Source organism: Lepisma saccharinum, chromosome 1 (assembly GCF_977018435.1).
Source record: "Lepisma saccharinum chromosome 1, izLepSacc3.1, whole genome shotgun sequence".
Lineage (NCBI taxonomy): Eukaryota > Metazoa > Arthropoda > Insecta > Zygentoma > Lepismatidae > Lepisma > Lepisma saccharinum.
Window position 1 is genome coordinate 36,162,436 of NC_139229.1, and position 21,193 is coordinate 36,183,628.

At 40.1% G+C, this 21,193-nt stretch overlaps 1 protein-coding gene across 10 annotated transcripts in view; it reads right to left on the reverse strand.

The window, feature by feature from the left end:
• The window catches only part of LOC145994569 (phosphatase and actin regulator 2), a 535,503-nt gene that overhangs the window by 118,582 nt on the left and 395,728 nt on the right, over window positions 1-21,193 (reverse strand). For 9 of the 10 annotated variants that reach the window (XM_083130687.1, XM_083130631.1, XM_083130649.1 and 6 more), the window contains one exon: window positions 16,525-16,608. The exons of the other annotated variant lie outside the window; for it this stretch is intronic. In XM_083130687.1, coding sequence (XP_082986813.1) covers window positions 16,525-16,608 — 84 coding nt within the window. The remainder of the gene's footprint in view (window positions 1-16,524; window positions 16,609-21,193) is intronic. 10 annotated transcript variants of the gene reach the window in all.

A 21,193-nucleotide genomic window follows, 5' to 3' on the forward strand; every position in this document is an offset into this window, starting at 1 on the left:
AAAGCAAACGGACTGTTTTTGTTTTAAACGTGACTTTCTTTTCTTTTCCTTCCTCGATAAAAATCAAAGCTAAACTGTGAAAAACGTGCTTTAGGGCATTAATAAATATATAAAAATTCAATGGGATTTGGATTCATAAAAGTTGCAAATTTTCACGTTCAAGGAGAAAAATTCAAGCAGAATTCATGCATAATTACCGGAATTCAAGGACTTCCAGCTGAGTAGCCACCCTGCACCTATTGTAATTAGAGCCAGAGCTGTGTATAGGTGATAAATAAATAAAAGTGACAGAAAAGCGGAAGTAAAATACATCAAATCAAGTCAATAACTTGTGTGAAATATCAGAGGTGTGTGTGGATTATGTGCGTAACATGCGATAGTTCCCTTATATGCGACACCTAGATTCTGGGCCAGGTAAATGTTGGACTCTGCAGTGCAGGAGACTATATGAACCACGTTCTCAGCCAATGCAGGCTACGATGAGAACAAAGAAGCCATTTCGTACCTATGCGGCGTGGGTAGAGAGTGGTTTTAAAATACGTAGATATCAAGTTTTCTGTATTGTTAGCGCTGAGTGGACTCGCTGGGCTCATGAAGACTGGTGTGAAGAAGATAATTTGTGTGCCCTGAGTGCTGCAAATTGAAGCGTAAAAATAAAACAAGACCGCCGACTTACAAAACTTGAATCAGCTATCACACAGTATTAGCCCGTATTAGAAACTTTTTGGAGTCTCATATTAGGACACCTCTTTCTAATTTCATAAAAATGGTATTTCTTTACTTTCATCAAAATTACGTCGTAGTGCTTTAAGGTAATATAAAAATAATGAATTCATTGGAAATGGTAAAGGTGACGCACAGTGCTGATATTGCAAAAATACATTTGTCTCCTATTACTGTATAACGCCTATATATTCATTAAAAAAAAAACTATCTCATATTAGGCACCTTTCCCCTACGCTGGGTACACTGGAAGTCCAGAAAAATTGTCCAGGGTGAATGCAACACACTCGCGTACTGAAAACGAATAAATATCGTAAAAGGAAAACTAAGGTTTCATAAGGTCGTGTATGCCAGAGGTCCTAAGTTGGTGGACAGACTTTTTCATTACTACATTGTCCATCAAGCGTATTTTTTTTCGGGATTCACTGTATTCAAGACGGTTATAATACGCAGGAATAACTTAATAATATGATCTTTGTCTTTTTGATATAGCTATGCCTTTTCAAAAACTGACAAAATCAGCATATAAGAATTGTAACATATAAATCCCGAACTTTTGGTTGATTAAACTTACTGGATCCGTCAGCATCCTTACAATTTGCACCCCTTACCAGGTAAGGGGTCAGGCCCATTAAGATACAAAAATCGTAGTGACCTGTCTGTCAATATACAAACGCGCTAGTTGTACGATACGGAGCCGCAACTAACTACAACTCAAACAACTGAAAAATTTAACAACTCTTGTACAGTCACTGACACTTCTGGGTTGTAGCAATCGCACTGAAAGTCAAAAGAATCGTTACAACGTTACAAGTGTTCGTGACTGTACTTTACAATTCATACAAGATACATGCTGAACCTGTACGGGCACTGGAAACAACCTTCGCGTTACCAGTCTGCAATGGGAAAGATGCCTGTACTTGAATGCATTCCTCCTACACTCCTGACTTGTCAGGTGCGAAAATACAGTTAGAGCGGACAATCTTCACACTTTGGAGCCAGGTTCCGGGCAGGAGTTTTTTATATGCTGATTAAAGGCAGGCAGCTATCTCTCCCTCTCTCTACTGGGACCATAAAAGCTTACAACTTGGTAAACTTTACCAACAACTCGACGGTCTGGAATCTCTCCTGAGTAAGATTGGACACGCAAGCCGTGGATAACGCAACCTGAACATCAAAGGCAATATTTACTGCTCGCACGCAATCCCTAAGTACCATGCACAAATGTTAAGTTCGTTGCGAAATGCAAGGATTTGCCTGAAAGAAGCTACTTGCATTTTAGACACGTTTTCGGGGAACAGGATCGCAACGTCTGTGAGGGAACAAGTCTTTCCTATTTTATGTCGCTTTCCTGTACATTGAGGCTAATCGTGACGATGAGGATGAATGATAAGATGAAACTGATGAAGGGCCATTCACAGAGGAATGCTGTACGCCAGGGCACGAGCCACCGAATCGACTTTTTATTATTTGTGCGAGTCGTACTTCTTCGAATTCAAGACGTCATCGGATTTTAAGCAAACCTTAAATATTGCTTCAGGTTTTGAGAAAATAAAAAAGTTTCCAATCTAAGGCGCACAGATATACATGCCGGTACGTTATTAGAACAATACCGTATAGTATTACAATTACTGTTAACAATACCATCACAAGAAAACTTCGTTAGGGTGATTTTTATGAACACCTGTATTTCGATGAAACGAGGAAAAAACTTCTCTTGAAATGGGTAAAATACTCCAATTCGAATTCGAGACGGCAACGAATCCACGGCGCACTTACATTTTCAAAACCTGAGGGGGGGGGGGGGGGGTGCGCCATAGATTCGAAGAAATACGGCATATGCATCTGCACTATAGAAGCGATCACGAAGTTAGGCGTATGGGCTGAAGTGCGTCGGTTACGAATAGCTGGTTCCTGTTCACGATTTTCTTATGATGTGTACTTCATCAACTTCGAAACAAATCCGGTTTTGTGCAGGTGTTCCAGAACGACTTGAAAATAATGGAGCTTCTGCCACGCGCCTTGTTAAGTCTCCCCGAGTATAGACAATCCTGGGTTTGAGAAATGCCAGCATGGCTACTGACAATTCCAATTGCGTTCCTTTTTCTGCGTAAATTTTCGGTTAATCTTGTAACGGACTAAAGAAGGAAGGTGGGCAGCAAATGAGCTCAGGTGTCTGTGGCCTTCATCGAAGGTGTTACCTCCGAATTCACTGGAGTGACTGAGTTTTTAAGTCAATTTTATGCGTAGCTAATCTAATTGGGACTGTACCTACACTTTAAAGTGGGATCCGAACTACCACGTACCTCCATCGACCATGGACCTCTTGGCGTTACCACTATGCCATTGGGGGAAGTCCAGGGGTGATTGAGAAGGTCATGGAAAATCTCAAGCAGGATGGCCGACGGCGGGACTTAAACTTGCAGCATTCCGAATGCGAGACACACATGTGATTTGTATACTATTCTGCGTTATGATATGCGAGTGCTATGAATGATGCTTGATTGACTGATTGATTTGTTGTTTTAAGTCCACTTTATGCACAGTAAGGCTAATAGGCACCGGACCTACAGTTTAAAGTGGAATCCGAACCACTTGTGCCTCCACCGGGTATCGAACCCGGGACCCCTTGATTACAAGGCGACGACGATACCACTGACCATTGGGAGGCCCACACTATGACTGATGCATCAGGTGCTTCGTCACAATAGCAATGCAACGAAAAACTGACGACAGCCATCCGTCTTCACTGTAGTACAAGGCAACATGAAAAAATGGACAAAACTTGTCATTCCACATGGGCTGACCTATACACTGCGATCTTTCATACGGCATAATGCAGCTTTCTACCTATTATTGTCCCTGGGATAGATGACGTGACGTCAATTGTTGTCTGACCGGGGGAGACAGGCATGTCACTCGACATAATTCATGCTGTAATGAGCTATTTTTTGTTTGCCCTACAGTTTTGTATCCAGCTGTAACGTTTCTGGCGACACATTGACAGTTGATATGGACGGACACGATGAACCGCGCAGGATTTAATGCACCACACAGGAGATCAAATTGGTAATGTTATCCCTTTTTGAAGACACGAAGTAATTTATTCATAGAAAATGAAAGACAATAATATGCCTTTCAAAGTCATAAAGTAAAATTAACAATGCCATTAAGGTACTGAAAATTAACTAGAAAGTGACACAGTGAGTAATGTTAGTTTCTTGTACGAATAGTGAATTTATGATATTTTCTAATTGCCAATACTGATAATGTCATCATTAGTGAATTATTGTGGAGCAAGGATATCAAAGCAAGACTCACGAAACAGTAAGACAGCAAACTTCAATTGAACATATCTGCTCGGCAAAGTTTACTTCCTGAGGATAATAAAGAACAATTGACCTAGATTCTGTGGCTGTTAGTGTCTGGGGATATAGAACAAAATTATAACGTGTGCCCACGCATCACTCGTTTTAGAGGGCAGTTTCTCCTTCACTGTGCGCTCAACTCTTCACTCGCACAAATAAATAAATCATTTTTTATTCCGTAAGAGACGGAAATAAGTACTAAATGATGGTTAGCGCTAAGTTTCCCAAGTGCAAGACGGCATGATTCAGCGGAAGGATATTTCTTCACCTTTGCGTAACGTAGAAAGTGAAAAACTGTGAGACCTGAAGGTACAAGGTCACCGTAAGAACGAGAGTGATCTTCCCACGCACTTTGCTTTCGCATACCCATCGTAACAAAATTATTCCCATGGTGCAAATATATGAATACGTACATCTGTAGTTAGCAGGTTGGCACGAGGCACGTCAATTCACACATACAAAGTAATTGTCATTCGTTTGAAGTTTTTAGTAATGATTTTGAATGAACGAATGAGAAACAAAATGTAGATGAGTCCGGATATATGGCCAAATTGAATCCTTCGAAATACACAAGCAAAAATCCCCTTATCTCAAATTATTAACTGAGAGTTAAAAAAAGTGTGTAAAAAGCACAGAGAGAATTGTTAAAGGTGCAAAGTTGTAACGGGACCCGCACAATTGTTAAATATCAATGTTTGTATATATACATTTCTTGTTACATTTACAGTGTGACATAGACATAAATTATTTACAAACTTCCTGCGTTAATGCACGTATAGAAGTATATACACTTATGTGTTTTCACGTGTTATATGTGCGTTTGTATACGTATAAGTCGAATTGTACAAACAACACGCAACTTACGCCTTCTGTAATGGGAAGTTTAATACTCTGTAGACGTGCAAATAATAATAAATAAAGAACACATTTAAAAGGTAAGGAGATACTAAAAACTTCCTCAGAAATAGTGTAAAAAGTCGGCGCTCCTCAAAAAGATAAAAACATTAGTTAAAACACTGCTATCATCACCCAACATTGATGATAAAACAGTAGGGAAGGTTCAAAGTTTGTCTGAGGATATTAAAACCGGCACGTTGGATGAGCATATATGTCCAATACTTAAAATAAATCACACTACATTCACGACAGATGAGATGATCCAACCCTTGCAGCAATATTAACGATATTGTAACAAAATATATGGCAAGGGTCTGCCGGAAGCGTGATGTAATGTTAGTACCCGCCCTGTAAAATTACAGTCCATGGTTATATTTACGGCAGGCCTCGTTAACTAGCCTTCTGGTTTTCAAGGTTGCGGGAAAAAGAGTACAATTCAGAAATGTGTAAGTAAGAACCGAATTTCACGTGCCCCCATGTTGGTTTCGGCCCTACACTTGATTTGGCGTGTCCGCGTTGCTAATATAAAATTTAATACTATAACACTTTAATAAATTCAATATTCACCTAGTAACGTTTCTAAGCGATGAGGCTCGACATGTCCATTTCTTACAAAAAATATATATACTTCAGTTATATTAATGCAACTATGCAAGACGTCCTGCATTATGCACCTCTAGTATTACTTCAGGGATCTGTACAATCTCCGCTGCAATTCCCGTATGGCTTGGGAGGATATGTGCGTTGTGAAACCCAGTTTATTGTATTTACACTTGTAGATAGATCCCTCTGTAAACTGCCACTACGGACGAGAGTCCTTGTGGTCCCATCCCTCAGGTCATAACTTTCAAGGTATTCTTGCTGTAGTTGTTGAAGTTTGTTATAACACTATAGTGCACTACACAATTAATTCTTATACTTCCATGGGCTGTGTAAATGTGTATCGATACGATTATTGTGGTACGCCATTCAATTCAATGCACAAAGTTAACACCTCAAATTCAAGATCCAATTTCAACTTTCCTCTTGCATTATTGACAAAGACAAGAACTATTTTCTCCAAGTCCGAATCTAGTTAAAAAAAATAACACTGTATGCGCACTTTATACACATGCTCATGATGAAAATAGGTCTACTCCTGAGCTAACTTCCATGGAGTGTGTACAGGTTACATAACATAGTCACAACTTATTTCTGTGTAGTGTCAGTTTCAGATAATATTCACACCGATTGATCCCACACTAAATACATGTCGGCAGGCATGTAGCTGTAACAAAATGTCGGGAGGGATCCCAGTGTCTCACACGTAATACTAATAATAAAGTCAATAAGGATTATATGTATTTTATGTATTAATAATAAATTAAATAGATCAATTAATAATATTGGTATATTACACGGATTGGTAAAAGGATATAAGAATAAAGATATAACAACTCGTATTTATTATCTAGTTTATGTCTAGTAAAGATCATTAAAATTTGTATAAAAACAATTGTGCTATTAAAGGAAAAAATAAAAAAAAATGATTAGGCTACTTGTCGAATGCCAATAAGGTTTCTAGGTCCAGCTGATGAAAAGTCCTTGATGCATATTATTCTTATTAGTAGTGGTGGTGGTAAACCATAAATCTTCGCAGCCACTGTCAATACAAAACTGTACGATCACAATCTAATTCTTATCTTTAGGTAAGTTCTACGGAAAAAAATCAACTTCATATTATGAAACTGTAAACAAGTATTTTGCTTATTTCATTATGGGCTTGGTAAGCCTTTAAGGAAGTCCAGACCCAACGTTATCACGATTGGATCCGTGACTGTTTGTATATAAAATACATAGATACAGACACGCCAAACAGAGAGGTTGAGGGAAGAGGGTAACTAGCCACTACTTACCCTTTGAGAAGCAGGCACAGCCCATAATGTAGCCCATCATCGGGACAGTATGGATATCCGCGTTCCTCGATACACAATGCGAAAGCTGCAAGTGACGTAATTCATGTAGAGCATTGTGCGTCCACAATGGAGAATGAATGGGACGCGAAACACAGCATCGCACTCAGGTTTCCCCCCTTTCTCCACAGCGAAACACACACGATCACAATCCAGTGCTCACCGTAACTGACAAGCGAACGCGACGCCTTGGAGGGGACATGTCCACCTGTGCGTCCGGCGTAAGGCGGGCCCCTCCCCCTCGTAAAAGGAAAAAAAAAAAAAAAACTCTCGCACGCAAGCGGGGAGGATAAGGAAAACCGTCTTCGCTCGCTCGTGAACGGTTCAAATCGCGCACATGTACACCTACTGGGTTTCGAAAAACGATCGCAAGATGTTCATCGTCGGAACGATTAAAAACAACCGAGAGCGGGAAAATCGGCGTTACCAAGCAACCACTTGTGCTCGACACAACCTTCGTCGCCCACCCAAACCGAACATGGCGCCACCGCGATCGGCGAGGGGGGCGAGTTCGATCGAGACTCGAACCGGAGACCCGTCACCGCTTCTGGCGCAGTGCCAACTGTCACCTTGAGCCAGGCTGGTCGTTGCGGACTCGAGGGATTTCGGAGACGTTCGGTCGCGCTCGGGTCGACCATGCGCAAGTGCCGGGGCGGGCCGAGGACTTTACGGGATGCCTGAAAAACCATGACCAGCGCTTCGGCAATCTCTCCAATGCTGAGACTGCATGGCATGCACGTCCGTGTACGGCAAGAGAGCGCGAAAATTTCATGAACAACTCAAACAACTTGCCGTTACATCCGTTTATCAGCGTAGAAGCTTTCGACTTATATTTACACAGTGTGGAATTTCAAAAATTTCCAGTGGACCCCTTCTGCAAATTTCAATATACAAAGTAGAGAGCTTATTAGTTTTATTGTTCGAATTTGAATGTGTTTTTTAAGTAGACCTTAGGCACAGAAAGACTAATCGGGACTGAACCCATGGACGTCCGCAGGATTTTTCCAGTGAGGGGCAAGCAAGGTAATTTTTTTCAGGGGGGCAAAGGAAGCATATTTTCCTGCATAAACACTATTTCAGTCTAAAATTATCATGTTCCTTCAACGTATTTATAATAATTATCATATTACTGTGGCTGAAATGAAACTATATGTGAAACATATAATTTTCGAGTGGACATCTTGTCCAGGGGGGCGTCCCCCCTGATACCCCTTCCGGACGTCCATGAAGCTTAAAGTGTGACCCGAATCACTGCGCAATGTGCCTCCACCGGGTATCGAACCTGTGACCCCTTGTTATATTTATTGTTAACCCTACAATACCAGAAGGCAGCTGCAACGGCCTATCACCTCTTGTTTTTCAGTTTCCCATGAACATTTTTATTTTAAAAAATGAAAATAAATTACATTGTACAGTCACCGACAATAAAAATGGGACACCTACATCCTGCAATGCTCGCTTTCCTGCTAGGCGTTATGTGTGTTGCCTAACTCTACGGCGATGGGAGAAGTTGCCATTGAAACTTTACTATTAAAATCCACTTAGCGCCGTAGATTTAGGCAACACACACAACGCTTTGCAGGGAAGCGAGCATTTCAAGATCTGGGTGTTCCATTTTTATTTCCGGGGTCTGTACATAGGGAGCAAAATTTGTACAGTGGGCTTATCAGTCACAGTTTGGGTTGTGTGTTCACACATGACACTCAGGCAAGTGACAGTGACTGTTTTTTTTTGTTTTTTTATTAATGGAGTTTTTTGTAAATATATTATAATTACTATAACTGCAATTATATAAACAAAATAAACAGGATTGATGCAAAATGAACTTCTTTAAAGTTTTAGTGAATGATAAAAAATATGTGCGACACTCATGGAATAATTGTTATTTACCTTTATTAACGAAGGTAATATGTCATTATTATATAACTGCACTTATATAAACAACAAGGGAAGGACTGATTCCATAACAAAAGTTGTTGCTTTTTTAAAATTTTAGTGATACACAATGAATGTGTGGGCCTGTAAAAAAAAACCTCCCCTCACGTAAGTAAGTTTCTTGTATGGCACGGGTACACTAAAGTTAAGGACAAAGTTCAGTTAGCATTCGGACACAATAAAACTCGGATCGAAAAAAATGAGTATAACTACAGGAACCTGGTTATGTTTTCATGTTGTACCAAAGAAATGTTTTAATGAAAGAGGTCAAACAACAAACTTGAGAACCAAAATTTAAAGGCTTTTCTTGAACGTAGTCTGAAAAAGTTAATAACAAAAACTATGCATTTCCGTACATCAAATGTTTGAACTATAAGAAAATAATGGAAAACAACTAGTTCTTCAACGTCACGAGGGAAGAAATCATGGCGATCCAATAAGCAAACGTTTATTTACTCGCATTTTGGCTTTGCTACAGAACAAAAAGAAATGCGATTTAGTCATAGTCATGGATTCGGTGTTTTTAAATTCATCCGGAAAAAGGGTTCCTAGACCGTATTTAAATTCATCCGGAAAAAGGTTCCTGGATCGAATTGAAATACTTTATAGGCCTACATAAAAAGGTTCTTTACGGTCCAGACCCCATTTACGCTTACTGATTTTCTCTCCTGGACCTTGAACAACCCTGCTCGATACCAAGTATCCTGTCTTTGTTGTAGTGCCGGTATTTCTGATACTATTGGTGTCATTAAAAACACCCAACCAGTCATAAAGGCCAATCCTAATACGAGCTTGGCAAAAACAGGGAGAAAAGGGTAACATTGAAAACAACATAAGACAGGAATCTGTCCATTTTATTGAAATCCAGGGTTCGAATTCTAATAGGATATGGATGCTCCTTCGTCAATTGTATCAACTCAGAAACGTAAAAAAGCGCCATAAAACAAGTAAACAGCAACAAAATAAGGCGCTTTTGTTAACTTCTACGAGCTAATTTGGGCAATAAATTATGGAATTATGACTTTATGACGTTCAGTGATCATCTGTTTCCTTGATGCCTGTAAAATGGTGCTAAAAATCAATGTATGTATTCGAAATCTCCTCAGTTTTACACTTCACTTTGTTTCGAGAAACAAATCGTATCTCTGTATTATTTGTATTTTAGTTATTTAATCTCTTTTCTTCCACTTTTAGCTAATTGCGATGAGGATGAGTGATGAAATGGATGAAGGAAAACAAAGAACACCCATGACCAGGCCGGGACTCGAACCAAGGGAATTCGGTGGCGAGATCGAGAGTCGACCACTTAACGCGCTCGGTCACGTATTTTATTTTTATGACAATTTTAAAATTATATTCATTGAATAATCATTGTTGGAGGAGACACTCCCATATTTAGGTAGTAAATTAATACTCCAGGAGGTATTATATTTTGTAATCGTCGAATTTTAAGTCGCCTTTCCACTTTAGGTTAATCGCGACGATGATGATGATAGATATATGAAATTGAGGAGGCACCCATGCCCAGAGCTGAACTCGAATTCGGAACCTGAGATAGTGAGTCGATCGCCACAAATAACAAAATGGAGTCTTGGAGTGCACTTGTTCAGTATTGCAGCCTTGAGGTCGTGTTGCTACCTCATGTAAATTTCAGATGCGTACAGTCTGTCATAATTTTTGTCGGACTTCTATAGTGATCGCATTTCTAGCTGCCTGCTGAGAAACATCGAATTTTCTTCGACTGATATCTAGCATTTTCGAGTCACAAGGCTCCGAACGTTGTTAGCGGAAAGAAACAAATAAGCGTAGGAATCAACAAGTTGCACATAGGTATTATAAAGCGTGAGAGTTCTCTGACAACTATATCGTCAGCACCAGAAACCAACGGGGGTTAATGGTAGAAGTGTACAGATGGGTATACAACTGGCAAAAACAGAAGTACGCTTGGCAACGTTGTTTCGGGAGTTCGCAACTTAGTTTGTTGACACCCACCGAGCAACCCAACTCCGAAGACGATTGGTGGACAGACGGAGCCACAAAGGTCGGCCGCCAGCCGGAAATGAGACCAGTATAAAATTTTTATTTTACTTTCCCTCGCAATTTATAGGTTTCAAAGCGAATCTCGATACCATTTGTGTAACTCAATAAATCCAGAACGTTTTCTTCCCAGAAATATGATCCATTAAGCTCCACCTTAGTTTACATCGGTGACGGATGCATAACGCCAATTGAGGACTGGGTAGGTAACGACGCGTCACCCATCCCATGACCTCGTGGCTCTGGAACAGACGCTCCTTGCTTTCAGCTTTAGATCTCCCGAGGGAAGGCGGTTGGTATTCCGCTCCCGTCGCTTGGTTTCTCCGGCGATCAATTCGTTTCCTTCCTTTCCTCCCTCGGCCAAGGGCAGATGTTTTGGACGGCCGCTCAGACAACCTCGCTTTCTCACCCACACAAATTTCGGCGGCCGCAACTTGAGCCGGGAGCGGCTCGAGGAGCCTTTGCGATCCACGAGCCTTAGGTAAAGTGGATACTCTTGGGTCGAGATCAAATTCCACGAGAATTTTCGCAAAACTTCAAAGGTCGAACTCTAGTGGTGCACGTGAAGTTCGACGACTTACAATGGCGTACGCAGGGGGGGGGGGGGAGCTGATGGGGCTACAGCCCCTCTAAAAATTTTGGGAAAAACAAAATTTTTAAATGAAAGCAGTAAAAAAACTGGAAATACCCGACGGTAAATGCAAACTCCCTTTAAAATGACTCAGATTACCATTTTTGTCTTCGAACCACTTTTAAAACTAAAGTTAAAAATTGTAATTACGAAATATCTCAGTGCACCCCCCCCCCCCCCACACACACACAACGCAGCTATATAATATCCACCTTGACAAATTCCAGCCCGCTGCGGAAAAAAATGAGTACGCTAATGTGCAAGCGCTTCTTTAGCCGGCTCGGAGACCGCCTTTATGGCAGTGACCCTCTGTTGCCGCGTTTACCTACGAAGGAACTCGCGGTCAAACCGCCAATTAGGCCTACTGCTTGGGCAAGAAGCGGCAACTATAAAAATCTCCCCTTTCACAAAGCAGCCAGCAGGGAAACAGGATTTTGTAAAAATAACAGTTCAGCGCTGTGAATGGACACCGGATGGTAGGGCGGCTCCGTTAGAGTGCTTCCAACAATCTCTAGAGTATCTTTTGATTCCTGAAAACCATAATGAAATTAAATTTCAGCATTTGCCTATGCATTAACGCGCAACGTAGGGCTCTACATGTTCTCGATTTCGATGTAGTGTAGTAATCTACACAACGCTCCGATATTTTATATTCTTTATTGTCCGCAGCTGGCCACTGATAAGAGGCTGGGTGCATCCCAGAGCAGTTTACGTATGGAGATAAACAGAAAAAGTTTTGTCAAAGATCCAGCCGAGAATGTATTATTGAGACTTTGCTTTATCCACGTTTTTTTGTTAAAAGTATATTTCGATTTGGGTCTCTCACGAGAAGGTTAACACTAAGGGTAAGAAATAAACACCTTTTGGGGGAAAAGTAATAAAAAGACATCTGTGAAAAATACCTTTTCCATTATGAGAACGTGAATGTTATTACAGGAGGAAAGGGGAAAAAAGTGCATATCGTGTATGTCCCTCGCCACCGCTATCCCAAACGAGAAATCAATGCTCCACTCCTTCGTCCGGCACTAATGATTGTTTTGCGTGCCACGTTTTTCTTTAAAGATGGAGACTTTTGGTTTCCAAGAAATATTTGGTGCACCATGCTTTGCGTGGGGGACACAATGGGAGCGACTCTGAGTCACGTCGGATGACAAGAAGAGGGCAAAGCAAAGCGATTCAAATCTATCCACTTGATGGAGTAGAAACTTCTTTTGGAGAGTTCGGTTCACACCTACTTTCACGAAATCCGAAAAGACTAAAAACGAGGTAAGGTAAAGGTAAAGTGCTCCCCTGTGCATAGCACCACGCCATGAAGGGGTATAGGGGGTGTGGGGGTAACGCCCCACACTTTCTTGATCCGGTCGTGAGTGGGGGTGATGTGATCAGCATCACGCCCCTGACCGCCTTTACCCCCCAGGGTTTCCCCCAGGTACCCATGTTATTCGACGCTGGGTAGGCGCCGGGGCCGCTTCCACCGTTAGAAAAGTTCCCGGATTTGAACCGGCCGGGGATCGAACCCGGGACCTTGAGCATGGTAGTCAGACGCGTTACCGACTGAGCCACCGCGGCCTAAAAACGAGGAACGAATAAAAAAAAAAAAAAAAAAAAAGAAGAGAGTTATTTGGTGGAAATGCAAGTTGGTATATAACAATCCCATAATAAACAATTTTACTAAAAAAAAAAAAAAATAATAATTTCCATTACCCTTCCAGGTTTAAGAGCGTGTCCTGCACAGGTCCATTTACAACCTGCACTTTAACTTTTCTCAAGGGACTTTTACACCCCTTTCTTAACTCTCAGGTTAGGATTTTAGATAAGGGGATTTTCCACCGTGTACATTGAAGGGTACAAAATGGCCGTATGTTCAGACGCACCCAAAATTTTTAACTCATTCTTTCATTTATACACAATTCCGTGATTTTTCCATGGCCTTTTCTCAGTCCTAAGTTGATTTTCCTGACTTTTACAGGTCATATAAAACGCTCTAGGGTCCTTGATACAATGCCCAATGGGTGGCTACTCTATGACCATGATAAAATTCAAGTATAATTCGCGGTTTTCAAGGCGAAATTTCCAAAAATTCAAGGGAATAATAATAAGTAGATATTTTCTGTATTTCAACCTTATGTACTACCGCCTCTCACCACCCACACACATAAATATATATATTAACAATATAAAGGATCTGTGAGGCCCCAATGTATCCAAAAAGTATAATTCAATTCAATTAAACGGTATTTAAAATATTTAATTTAAGGCGTGGAGTTTGCATTTGACATTTCACACACAGAGACTCGACATACATCTACAAACACAAGTCACAAATGTCAAGGGGTATACAAATCTACTAAAAAAAATGTTAATTGTATGAGAATTTCGAACTCAAATTTACCTAATCAGCTTCAAAATATCTTATCTTGCAATAATATTCAGTCTGTCAGATAGATTGTTCTACAAAGGACACTAACAAATCAAACGGACTGAGATAATTCTGTTTATTCTCCACACAGATTTTTTTCCCTCCATAAACATAAACGCTAAACTGTGAAAAACTAAATATGTATAAATTCAATTGAATTTGGATTAATAAAAGTTGCAATTTTTCACGTCTACGGAGAAAAATTCACGCAGAATTCACGTATAATTCCCGGAGACAATAATTCACGCAGAATTCCCGGTGAGTAGCCACCCTGTATTAGCACGACAGGAGTGCGAAAGGGGAAAATACCAAAAACAAAGCAAACCAAGACAGGAAAAAAAAAAAAATCACAAATAATAAAACTAGAAGGCAGAGCAACTAATGTTGCCGAAACTTCCACAAAAAAGCAAAACCGCCATTATTACTCCTGTCCTGTTCTTGACACGGGACCTAGAAGAAACGCTTCTTAGAAATGAAATACACGAACACATGAAATTAAGAAAAGACAAGGTTTATATAGGCCGGTAAGTATCTAAAAGTGTCACATAGTTGATGGCTTAATACGAAGTTACGCACAATTCAGACTGTAGCTAGCGTACGTAGTAAACTACGCATGCATAGGTTTAAGTTTGAATCGTGGTTTGATTGGGTTTGTTTTACTTCGCTCTTCTTCCACTGCTGGTTAATCGCGCAGATGAGTGTGAATGATATGATGAAATTGACGAGGGGACGGACTCTCTCCCAACCAGTCCGCCACGAGGTCGGCGTAAGTTCGAATCTTGCGTTCATTTAATCCAGCACTTCACTATTCATCCTCAGAGTTGCGATGAAATTGGAGGCGCCTAAAGCGACGGAAATTGTGAACTGGACTGATCGGAATTCAGTTCTTTTCCACTTCAATCATGTGTCCAATGCCAGGTTTAAGCGGATATTGTAAAGCATTATAAAGAATGACACGATGGAATTCAAGAATTCAACATTGTGAATGTAGGACAAGCAAAAATTAAACAGCATAAAAGGGGAAACTCTACATTAATTCGTGCATAAAATGTTCGTTCACTAATGGAAAGTGCGTTTCAAAGCTTTTATCTATCCTTGTTTACGATATATTTAATGCCTGGTCAATGCTCCTCCACATGCTTGCGCGCGCGCTCATATATGTGCGTGAGATCACGTGGTAGAGAGGGAGAGCAAATGCATTCCCATATAGAGAAAGGTAAACCATATTATCGAAATTAATGACGCTTTATATTCTCGGCGACAGTTTCGAGTTAAAATGTCAGATTTAATATACGGTATAATATCACGTGCAGGTATTTATTTGCAACGACAATGAAAATCTGGCAAAGATGAATTTTCCATTTCCTTTTACAGAGAATTTCCCATTATAATGGCAGAAACATAAAACAAAGCGTAATTTTACCCGTGCCATCAATATACAGGATGTTCAAAAAGTTCCGCGTCTCAGAGAAATTACCAGATCTACTCAACAGAACCTACTCCAAGTTCAAGAAACGTCTACAGATTTTTATTCATAGTTCTTAATCTGCAGAGGAACATAATAATATAATACACCACGTAGAAACATCCAACTTTCACAGATGACGTCATTCCTTCTTTGATGTGGGACTTAACGGACACCCTGTATTTCAGTAATTTAAAAAATGAACACCACTTGCCTTTCGATTTATAAAGTGTAGTCATATTAATGAGCCGTATTTGCGAATTCAACATTAATAATTACAAATAGTTCTTGCACTATGTACTGAGAAGAAATCATGAAAGAAAATAAGATGAATCTTCATATTTGTCTTCTTGCTTCGGTATTTCATCGATCATGGACAGCGGAATAATATTGGATTATAATTCACAGCTATTTAATTACTCCTAGTGAACTTACGAGTAGTACGAGTAACAAGTAATACCAATAAGAAAGGTTTCCTTAGTGGCTAAACTTCTTAAATTGTTCTACATTTCAATTATTAGGATGAGTAAGTTCTTGTTTTAAAGTCTACTTTATGCACAGAAAGGCTAATCGGGACTAGATCTACAGTTTTCGTATCAGGAGTCAAAAATGAAATGACACGGAAAGTCGAGTAATTTAAGAGGTTTAGCCACTAAAGAAGCATTAATAAGAAGATTCCTATTAATAATATTATTTGCAAAATGACCGTGCACGGACAATTTCAAAGGTAAAGTTCAATGCTATTTTGCATTGAACCAGCTACTTTTAAGTATTCTAACACCACGTTTCGAGAAAACATAAGCACTAAGCAATAGATAAAGTCCAATTAAGATTACATGCTGAGAACCAATGTCACCAACAATCAGAGAAGTATTTAATGCGAAATTCTAACCAAGGAACTACGTACTGGCGCCGAACGGTCAGTATGGTATTTTTCTTGCTATCTTTCTTCTGACTACAAACTACTCTACTGAGAATGGTAGCAGAGATTTTAATGACTGTGTATTTACAAAACCAGAAGGTGAGAATATTCCATACCGGAAATGACGTATTTAGGCGTAGACCAAAAAAAGAACAAACGTCACTGCATTACTCACCTCCACTGCCTCCGCCCGGGCATTCGCAGATTGGAGACTGGAGTGCAACTGTACCCGCGTTAGGAGAAAATGAAACCTCACTACCTGAAAATCAAAAATAAATAAATAATAAATAAAAAGGTTACTGTAAATTCCGTTCAACTGCGTTAGTGTCCCACAACACCTTGAATTCATACTGGAAATTGAAATACAATATTCTTTTTCATTAATATAATCAGTAGTTGTGTTATTATTTGTGTATTTCGATATTTAATTGAAGAGCGTTACTCAACAAATACGTAGTTTTATTAAAGTACCCTGCTTTACTTTTATTGTCTGTTTATTTTGTACGAACAAGAGTTACCATGCCAACGACAATGCCTATTGCTCTACAATTTGTCCTCATTGGCCCCGTCCAGTTCGCTACACTTTTTGACACCAGGTGTAGTGCAGGAATATCCCAGTATCAGGCTGGTGCAAGGAGATAGCATTCAACGGAGTAGACACTGTATGCAAGAACAGCGGTGTAGATTCAAGAAGAATGTACAAGAGTAAATTTCATTGTTTAGCACGCACCACGTGACCATTAACCCCACACCGTACACCGCTTCATAACCTAGTTCAAACTGTGCAGATACCAAATACAATACGTGACATCAAATCGACGAAGTAGACGATACGGTGTTGCACATTGTAACCAACTAGACGTGAGAGTGCGAAGAGTCAGAAAGTACAGCGACCTGGGGCACGCATGACACGACACAGCACAGCTAGGCTAGGCTAGGCACGGCACGGCACGGCACGGCGCAGCTAGGCAAGGCACGACCCATCACAGCACTGTACTGCTCGGCAAATGCATTTGAAGAAAATAAAATGAGAAGTTACTAATTCTCTGTGGTTGTTAATTGAACTATCCAGCGTAGCTCTCGTTTCATTGTAGCTCACTGGTTGCCATTGGCTGAGCTTACTCAGAATGAGAGCGATTCCCGAAAATCAGTCCTTCTGAAAGATTTGAGACCCAGTGAGAGCGATCGGCTTAATTCGGTAAAGTTCGCTACAGATCTCTGCATGAACTGAACGGTCGAAATGCCTCCTCGAGAATTAAAACGGGCTGTCGACGTGCAAATTCACCATATTTTCTCCTATCCGTATCAACCATGGACCCAACCTATGTCGGTTTCCTTTGAGGTTTATCTGTTCATCCGGTTTTGCTCCACCTCAGTACAACCTGCAGCCACTACCATAAACTCATTTGATTCGGTGCCGTGCCTAGTCCCAATACATAATGGGACCCTAGAACGGACGGGCTGGGTCTATGGGACCCAGGTGGTAGTTTTTCTCTAAATATACAGTACAGTTTTCAACATACTATACTGTTGCTGTTCGGCTGCATCCTGCAGAGGTCTAGTTGTATCATCGAGATATTTATTGCATAAGCCATTCTGTTGAACGTGTTGAAACTTCATTCGAGTTCAGGACACCCAGGTCGTGCGTTTGTATTTGATTTTTGAGTTATGAGAGAGCAACACTATTCTCAGTTCATCTGGCATAGAGGACTAAAATGAAACTGTATTCTAGATTAAACTTCAAATCATAGTTGAACGTGAGTTACACATTATACAAAACTATTTGCTTTGCACGAACTTTATAAACCTGTGCCTCAAATTTAAATATTCCTTGTGCAAAAAGGCACTTTATGGTTCCATCAGAATGCGACTTTCATTGAGGAAATCTTTAGTGCCTCCTTACCTTTTCAATTGGATGTGTACGTCTTGCGCAGGTCCCTTCACAAGCACTTATAACTTTTCTCAAGGGGCTCTTTACACCCCTTTTCCCACTTGAAGGTAAGGATTTTAGATAAGAGAATTTTTCCTCATATACTTTGAAGGGTGCAAAATTGCCATATTGACGAATGCAAAATATGAACTCATTCATTAGCTAAGTTTCTTCACCCGTCCGGTTGAGGGTTAAACGCGCGAGGAACAGTTTCAATGTACAGTCAGACGCGAGGTTCAAGACAGGCCCTCCCTCGGCCTTTCCCCGCGGCGAGGGAGAGAAAACTTAGCATTACGCTGATGGGAGTATTATCTTATTTGTTTTCTTGGGAATACAAAACTTACGATGGCGTAGAAAAACACATGAACAGAAAGAGGACACGTTGAAGATTTGAGTTCTCGTCGGAAAAGTCGGAACTCCCATTTGATTATCCGTAACTTGAAGTTGTTGCTTTTTTTCACCATTAAGGAACGTATGGGATTCTGTAAATTTTTATTCATCATATTTTTCAAACATCGTGTCTTGCTTAATAACACTGCTCTGCAGCAAAAATGAGTTTTCAAATGAATGAGTGTTCCTAAATGGAATTTTCACGCTGAGTTCAACGGTGCAATCCGTTTTTTTCCTATCACGTCAGGTTTTCGAGAAAATCAGGAATTTGTGTTTCATAAAAGTCCCGTTTATATACCATAGGAGGGCATGGAGAGTATTTAGAGTTAAATTGTGATTACACCTTTGTATGTGGTCTGGCAACACTAATTTAACTGTTTCTTGTTTCACAGGTGGTCGAGTGATTTGTATTCCTAGTGCTGAACGGTTGCATGAAGTGACAAATGGTGTATATTCGGACAACAATGTCTTCACGTGGCTGCAAAAACGACGCGAACACTTTCTCTTAAGTATGTGGAAAGTACATGTTGTATAAACAAAGACTACAGATAACGCCATTCATCAAAGAAGCCTACCTTGCATATTTTGGACTTGTGCTTGGCTATGAAAATAAACCATGGACACCCCAGAAAGTATGTAAGACTTGTGTTGAAGGTTTGAGGTTCTGGATGAACGGACAAGGAGAGAAATTCTATTTTGCTGTGCCAATGGTATGGAGGGAACAATTAAACCATATGGATGACTGTTATTTTTGTCAAGTTCAAGTGCAAGGCTTTAGTGCCAAGAACAAAAGTGACATAGTGTATCCACATTTGTGATCTGCAATGAGACCAATCAAACATGACGAAAGTCTGTCTACCTATTCCTTCTCGTCCATCTTCAAGCTGTACATCGCCTCGAAAGGAAGTTGTTAGCTATACAACGGACATCAGTGGATCAGTACAAGTGATAATACGTTACCAAAGGAAAGTTCTGAACTGTTAGCTTCTGTACTGAAAGACAGACATTTATTGTTACCTGGCACTAAAATTTTATGTTACCGATCCCGGGAACAAGAAATAGTTTCTTTATTTTCAGAAGAAAGGTCTATGATCTTCTGCAATGACATACCGAAACTTGTAACGTGGCTTGGTGTAAAGTATGTAACTTCTGAATGGAGGCTTTTCATAGATTCTTCTGTAACCAGCCTGAAAGGTGTGTTACTCCACAATGGCAATGTTCTTGGATCTGTACCAGTTGCTTATTCTATTACTTTGAAATAATCATATGAAAGTTTGCAGTTTCTATTGCAGTGTGTGAAGTACTCCGAGTATGGGTGGGTTGTATGTGGTGACTTCAAAGTTATCAACCTTTTACTGGGACTACAAACGGGATACACAAAAATGCCCTGTTTCCTGTGAGAGTGGAATGGTCGAGACAGACAAAATCACTGGCAAAGGCGGGAATGGCCAACCAGAGGAGCCTTGACACCTGGAACAAAGAATGTTATGCATGTGCCCCTTGTGGAACCCACAAAAGTTCTTCTCCTTCCTCTACACATTAAATTGGGTATCATGAGCCAGTTTGTAGGTGCCCTAGATAAGAACAGTGAGTGTTTATCAGAGAATGACCATAGATAAGCTGAAAGCAGGTGTTTTTACTGAACTTCAGATCAGGAAATTAATGTCTGACCACAATTTTTAGGATACAATTAGCCAAACGGAAAAGTAAGCCTGGGAGAGCTATAAAGATGTAAAAAATTCCTAGGAAACAGAAAGAGTCCAGCTTACAAAACCATTGTGAACACCATGTTGGAAAATTTGAGAAAACGAGGTTGTAACATGAGTTTGAAGTTACATTTCCTACGTGCTCACATTGACTATTTTCCAGATACCTGTCTTGGATTTTACAGCGAGCAACAGGGTGAACGTTTCCATCAGGATTTGAAAGACATGGAAAGAAGATACCATGGTGGTTGGACTGTGAACATGATGGCAGACTACTGTTGGTCCCTGAAAAGGGAAAGTACTTCTCATGCATATGGAAGAAGTTCGAAAAGACGAAAATTCCTGCCTGTAAAATAAGTGATGTCACTAAATAATATCACTTGTTGGTAGTTCTTGTGAACTGTACGTACATTGTGTTTACAATTACATAATTATAATATACACCACGTTTTTAAGCATGGCAATGATCTTGTAGAAGGGTACAAATATATGTCGGTAATGGTTCAATATGCAAATTTTGTTTTAATTTGTTTTCAACAATCTGGACGTGATAGAAGAAAACTGCTTACATATTTGGAATCAGCGCCCCAAAATTAGGGGGAAACTACATTCGAAACCAAAACATCAAGAAAAAAAAATCCAAATTGCAGAGCGGTGTAATCAACTGTAAAGAAAAAAAAACGCTTCCACTTGGAACATGGGGAGAGATATTCATACTATTCTACATAGTCGGGAGTTTTTCTTGGTAGCAGTGCCCATTCCGACGACATTGAAATAAATGTACACTTGGTGAAAAAGTGTCACTCTTGGCCTTCAGG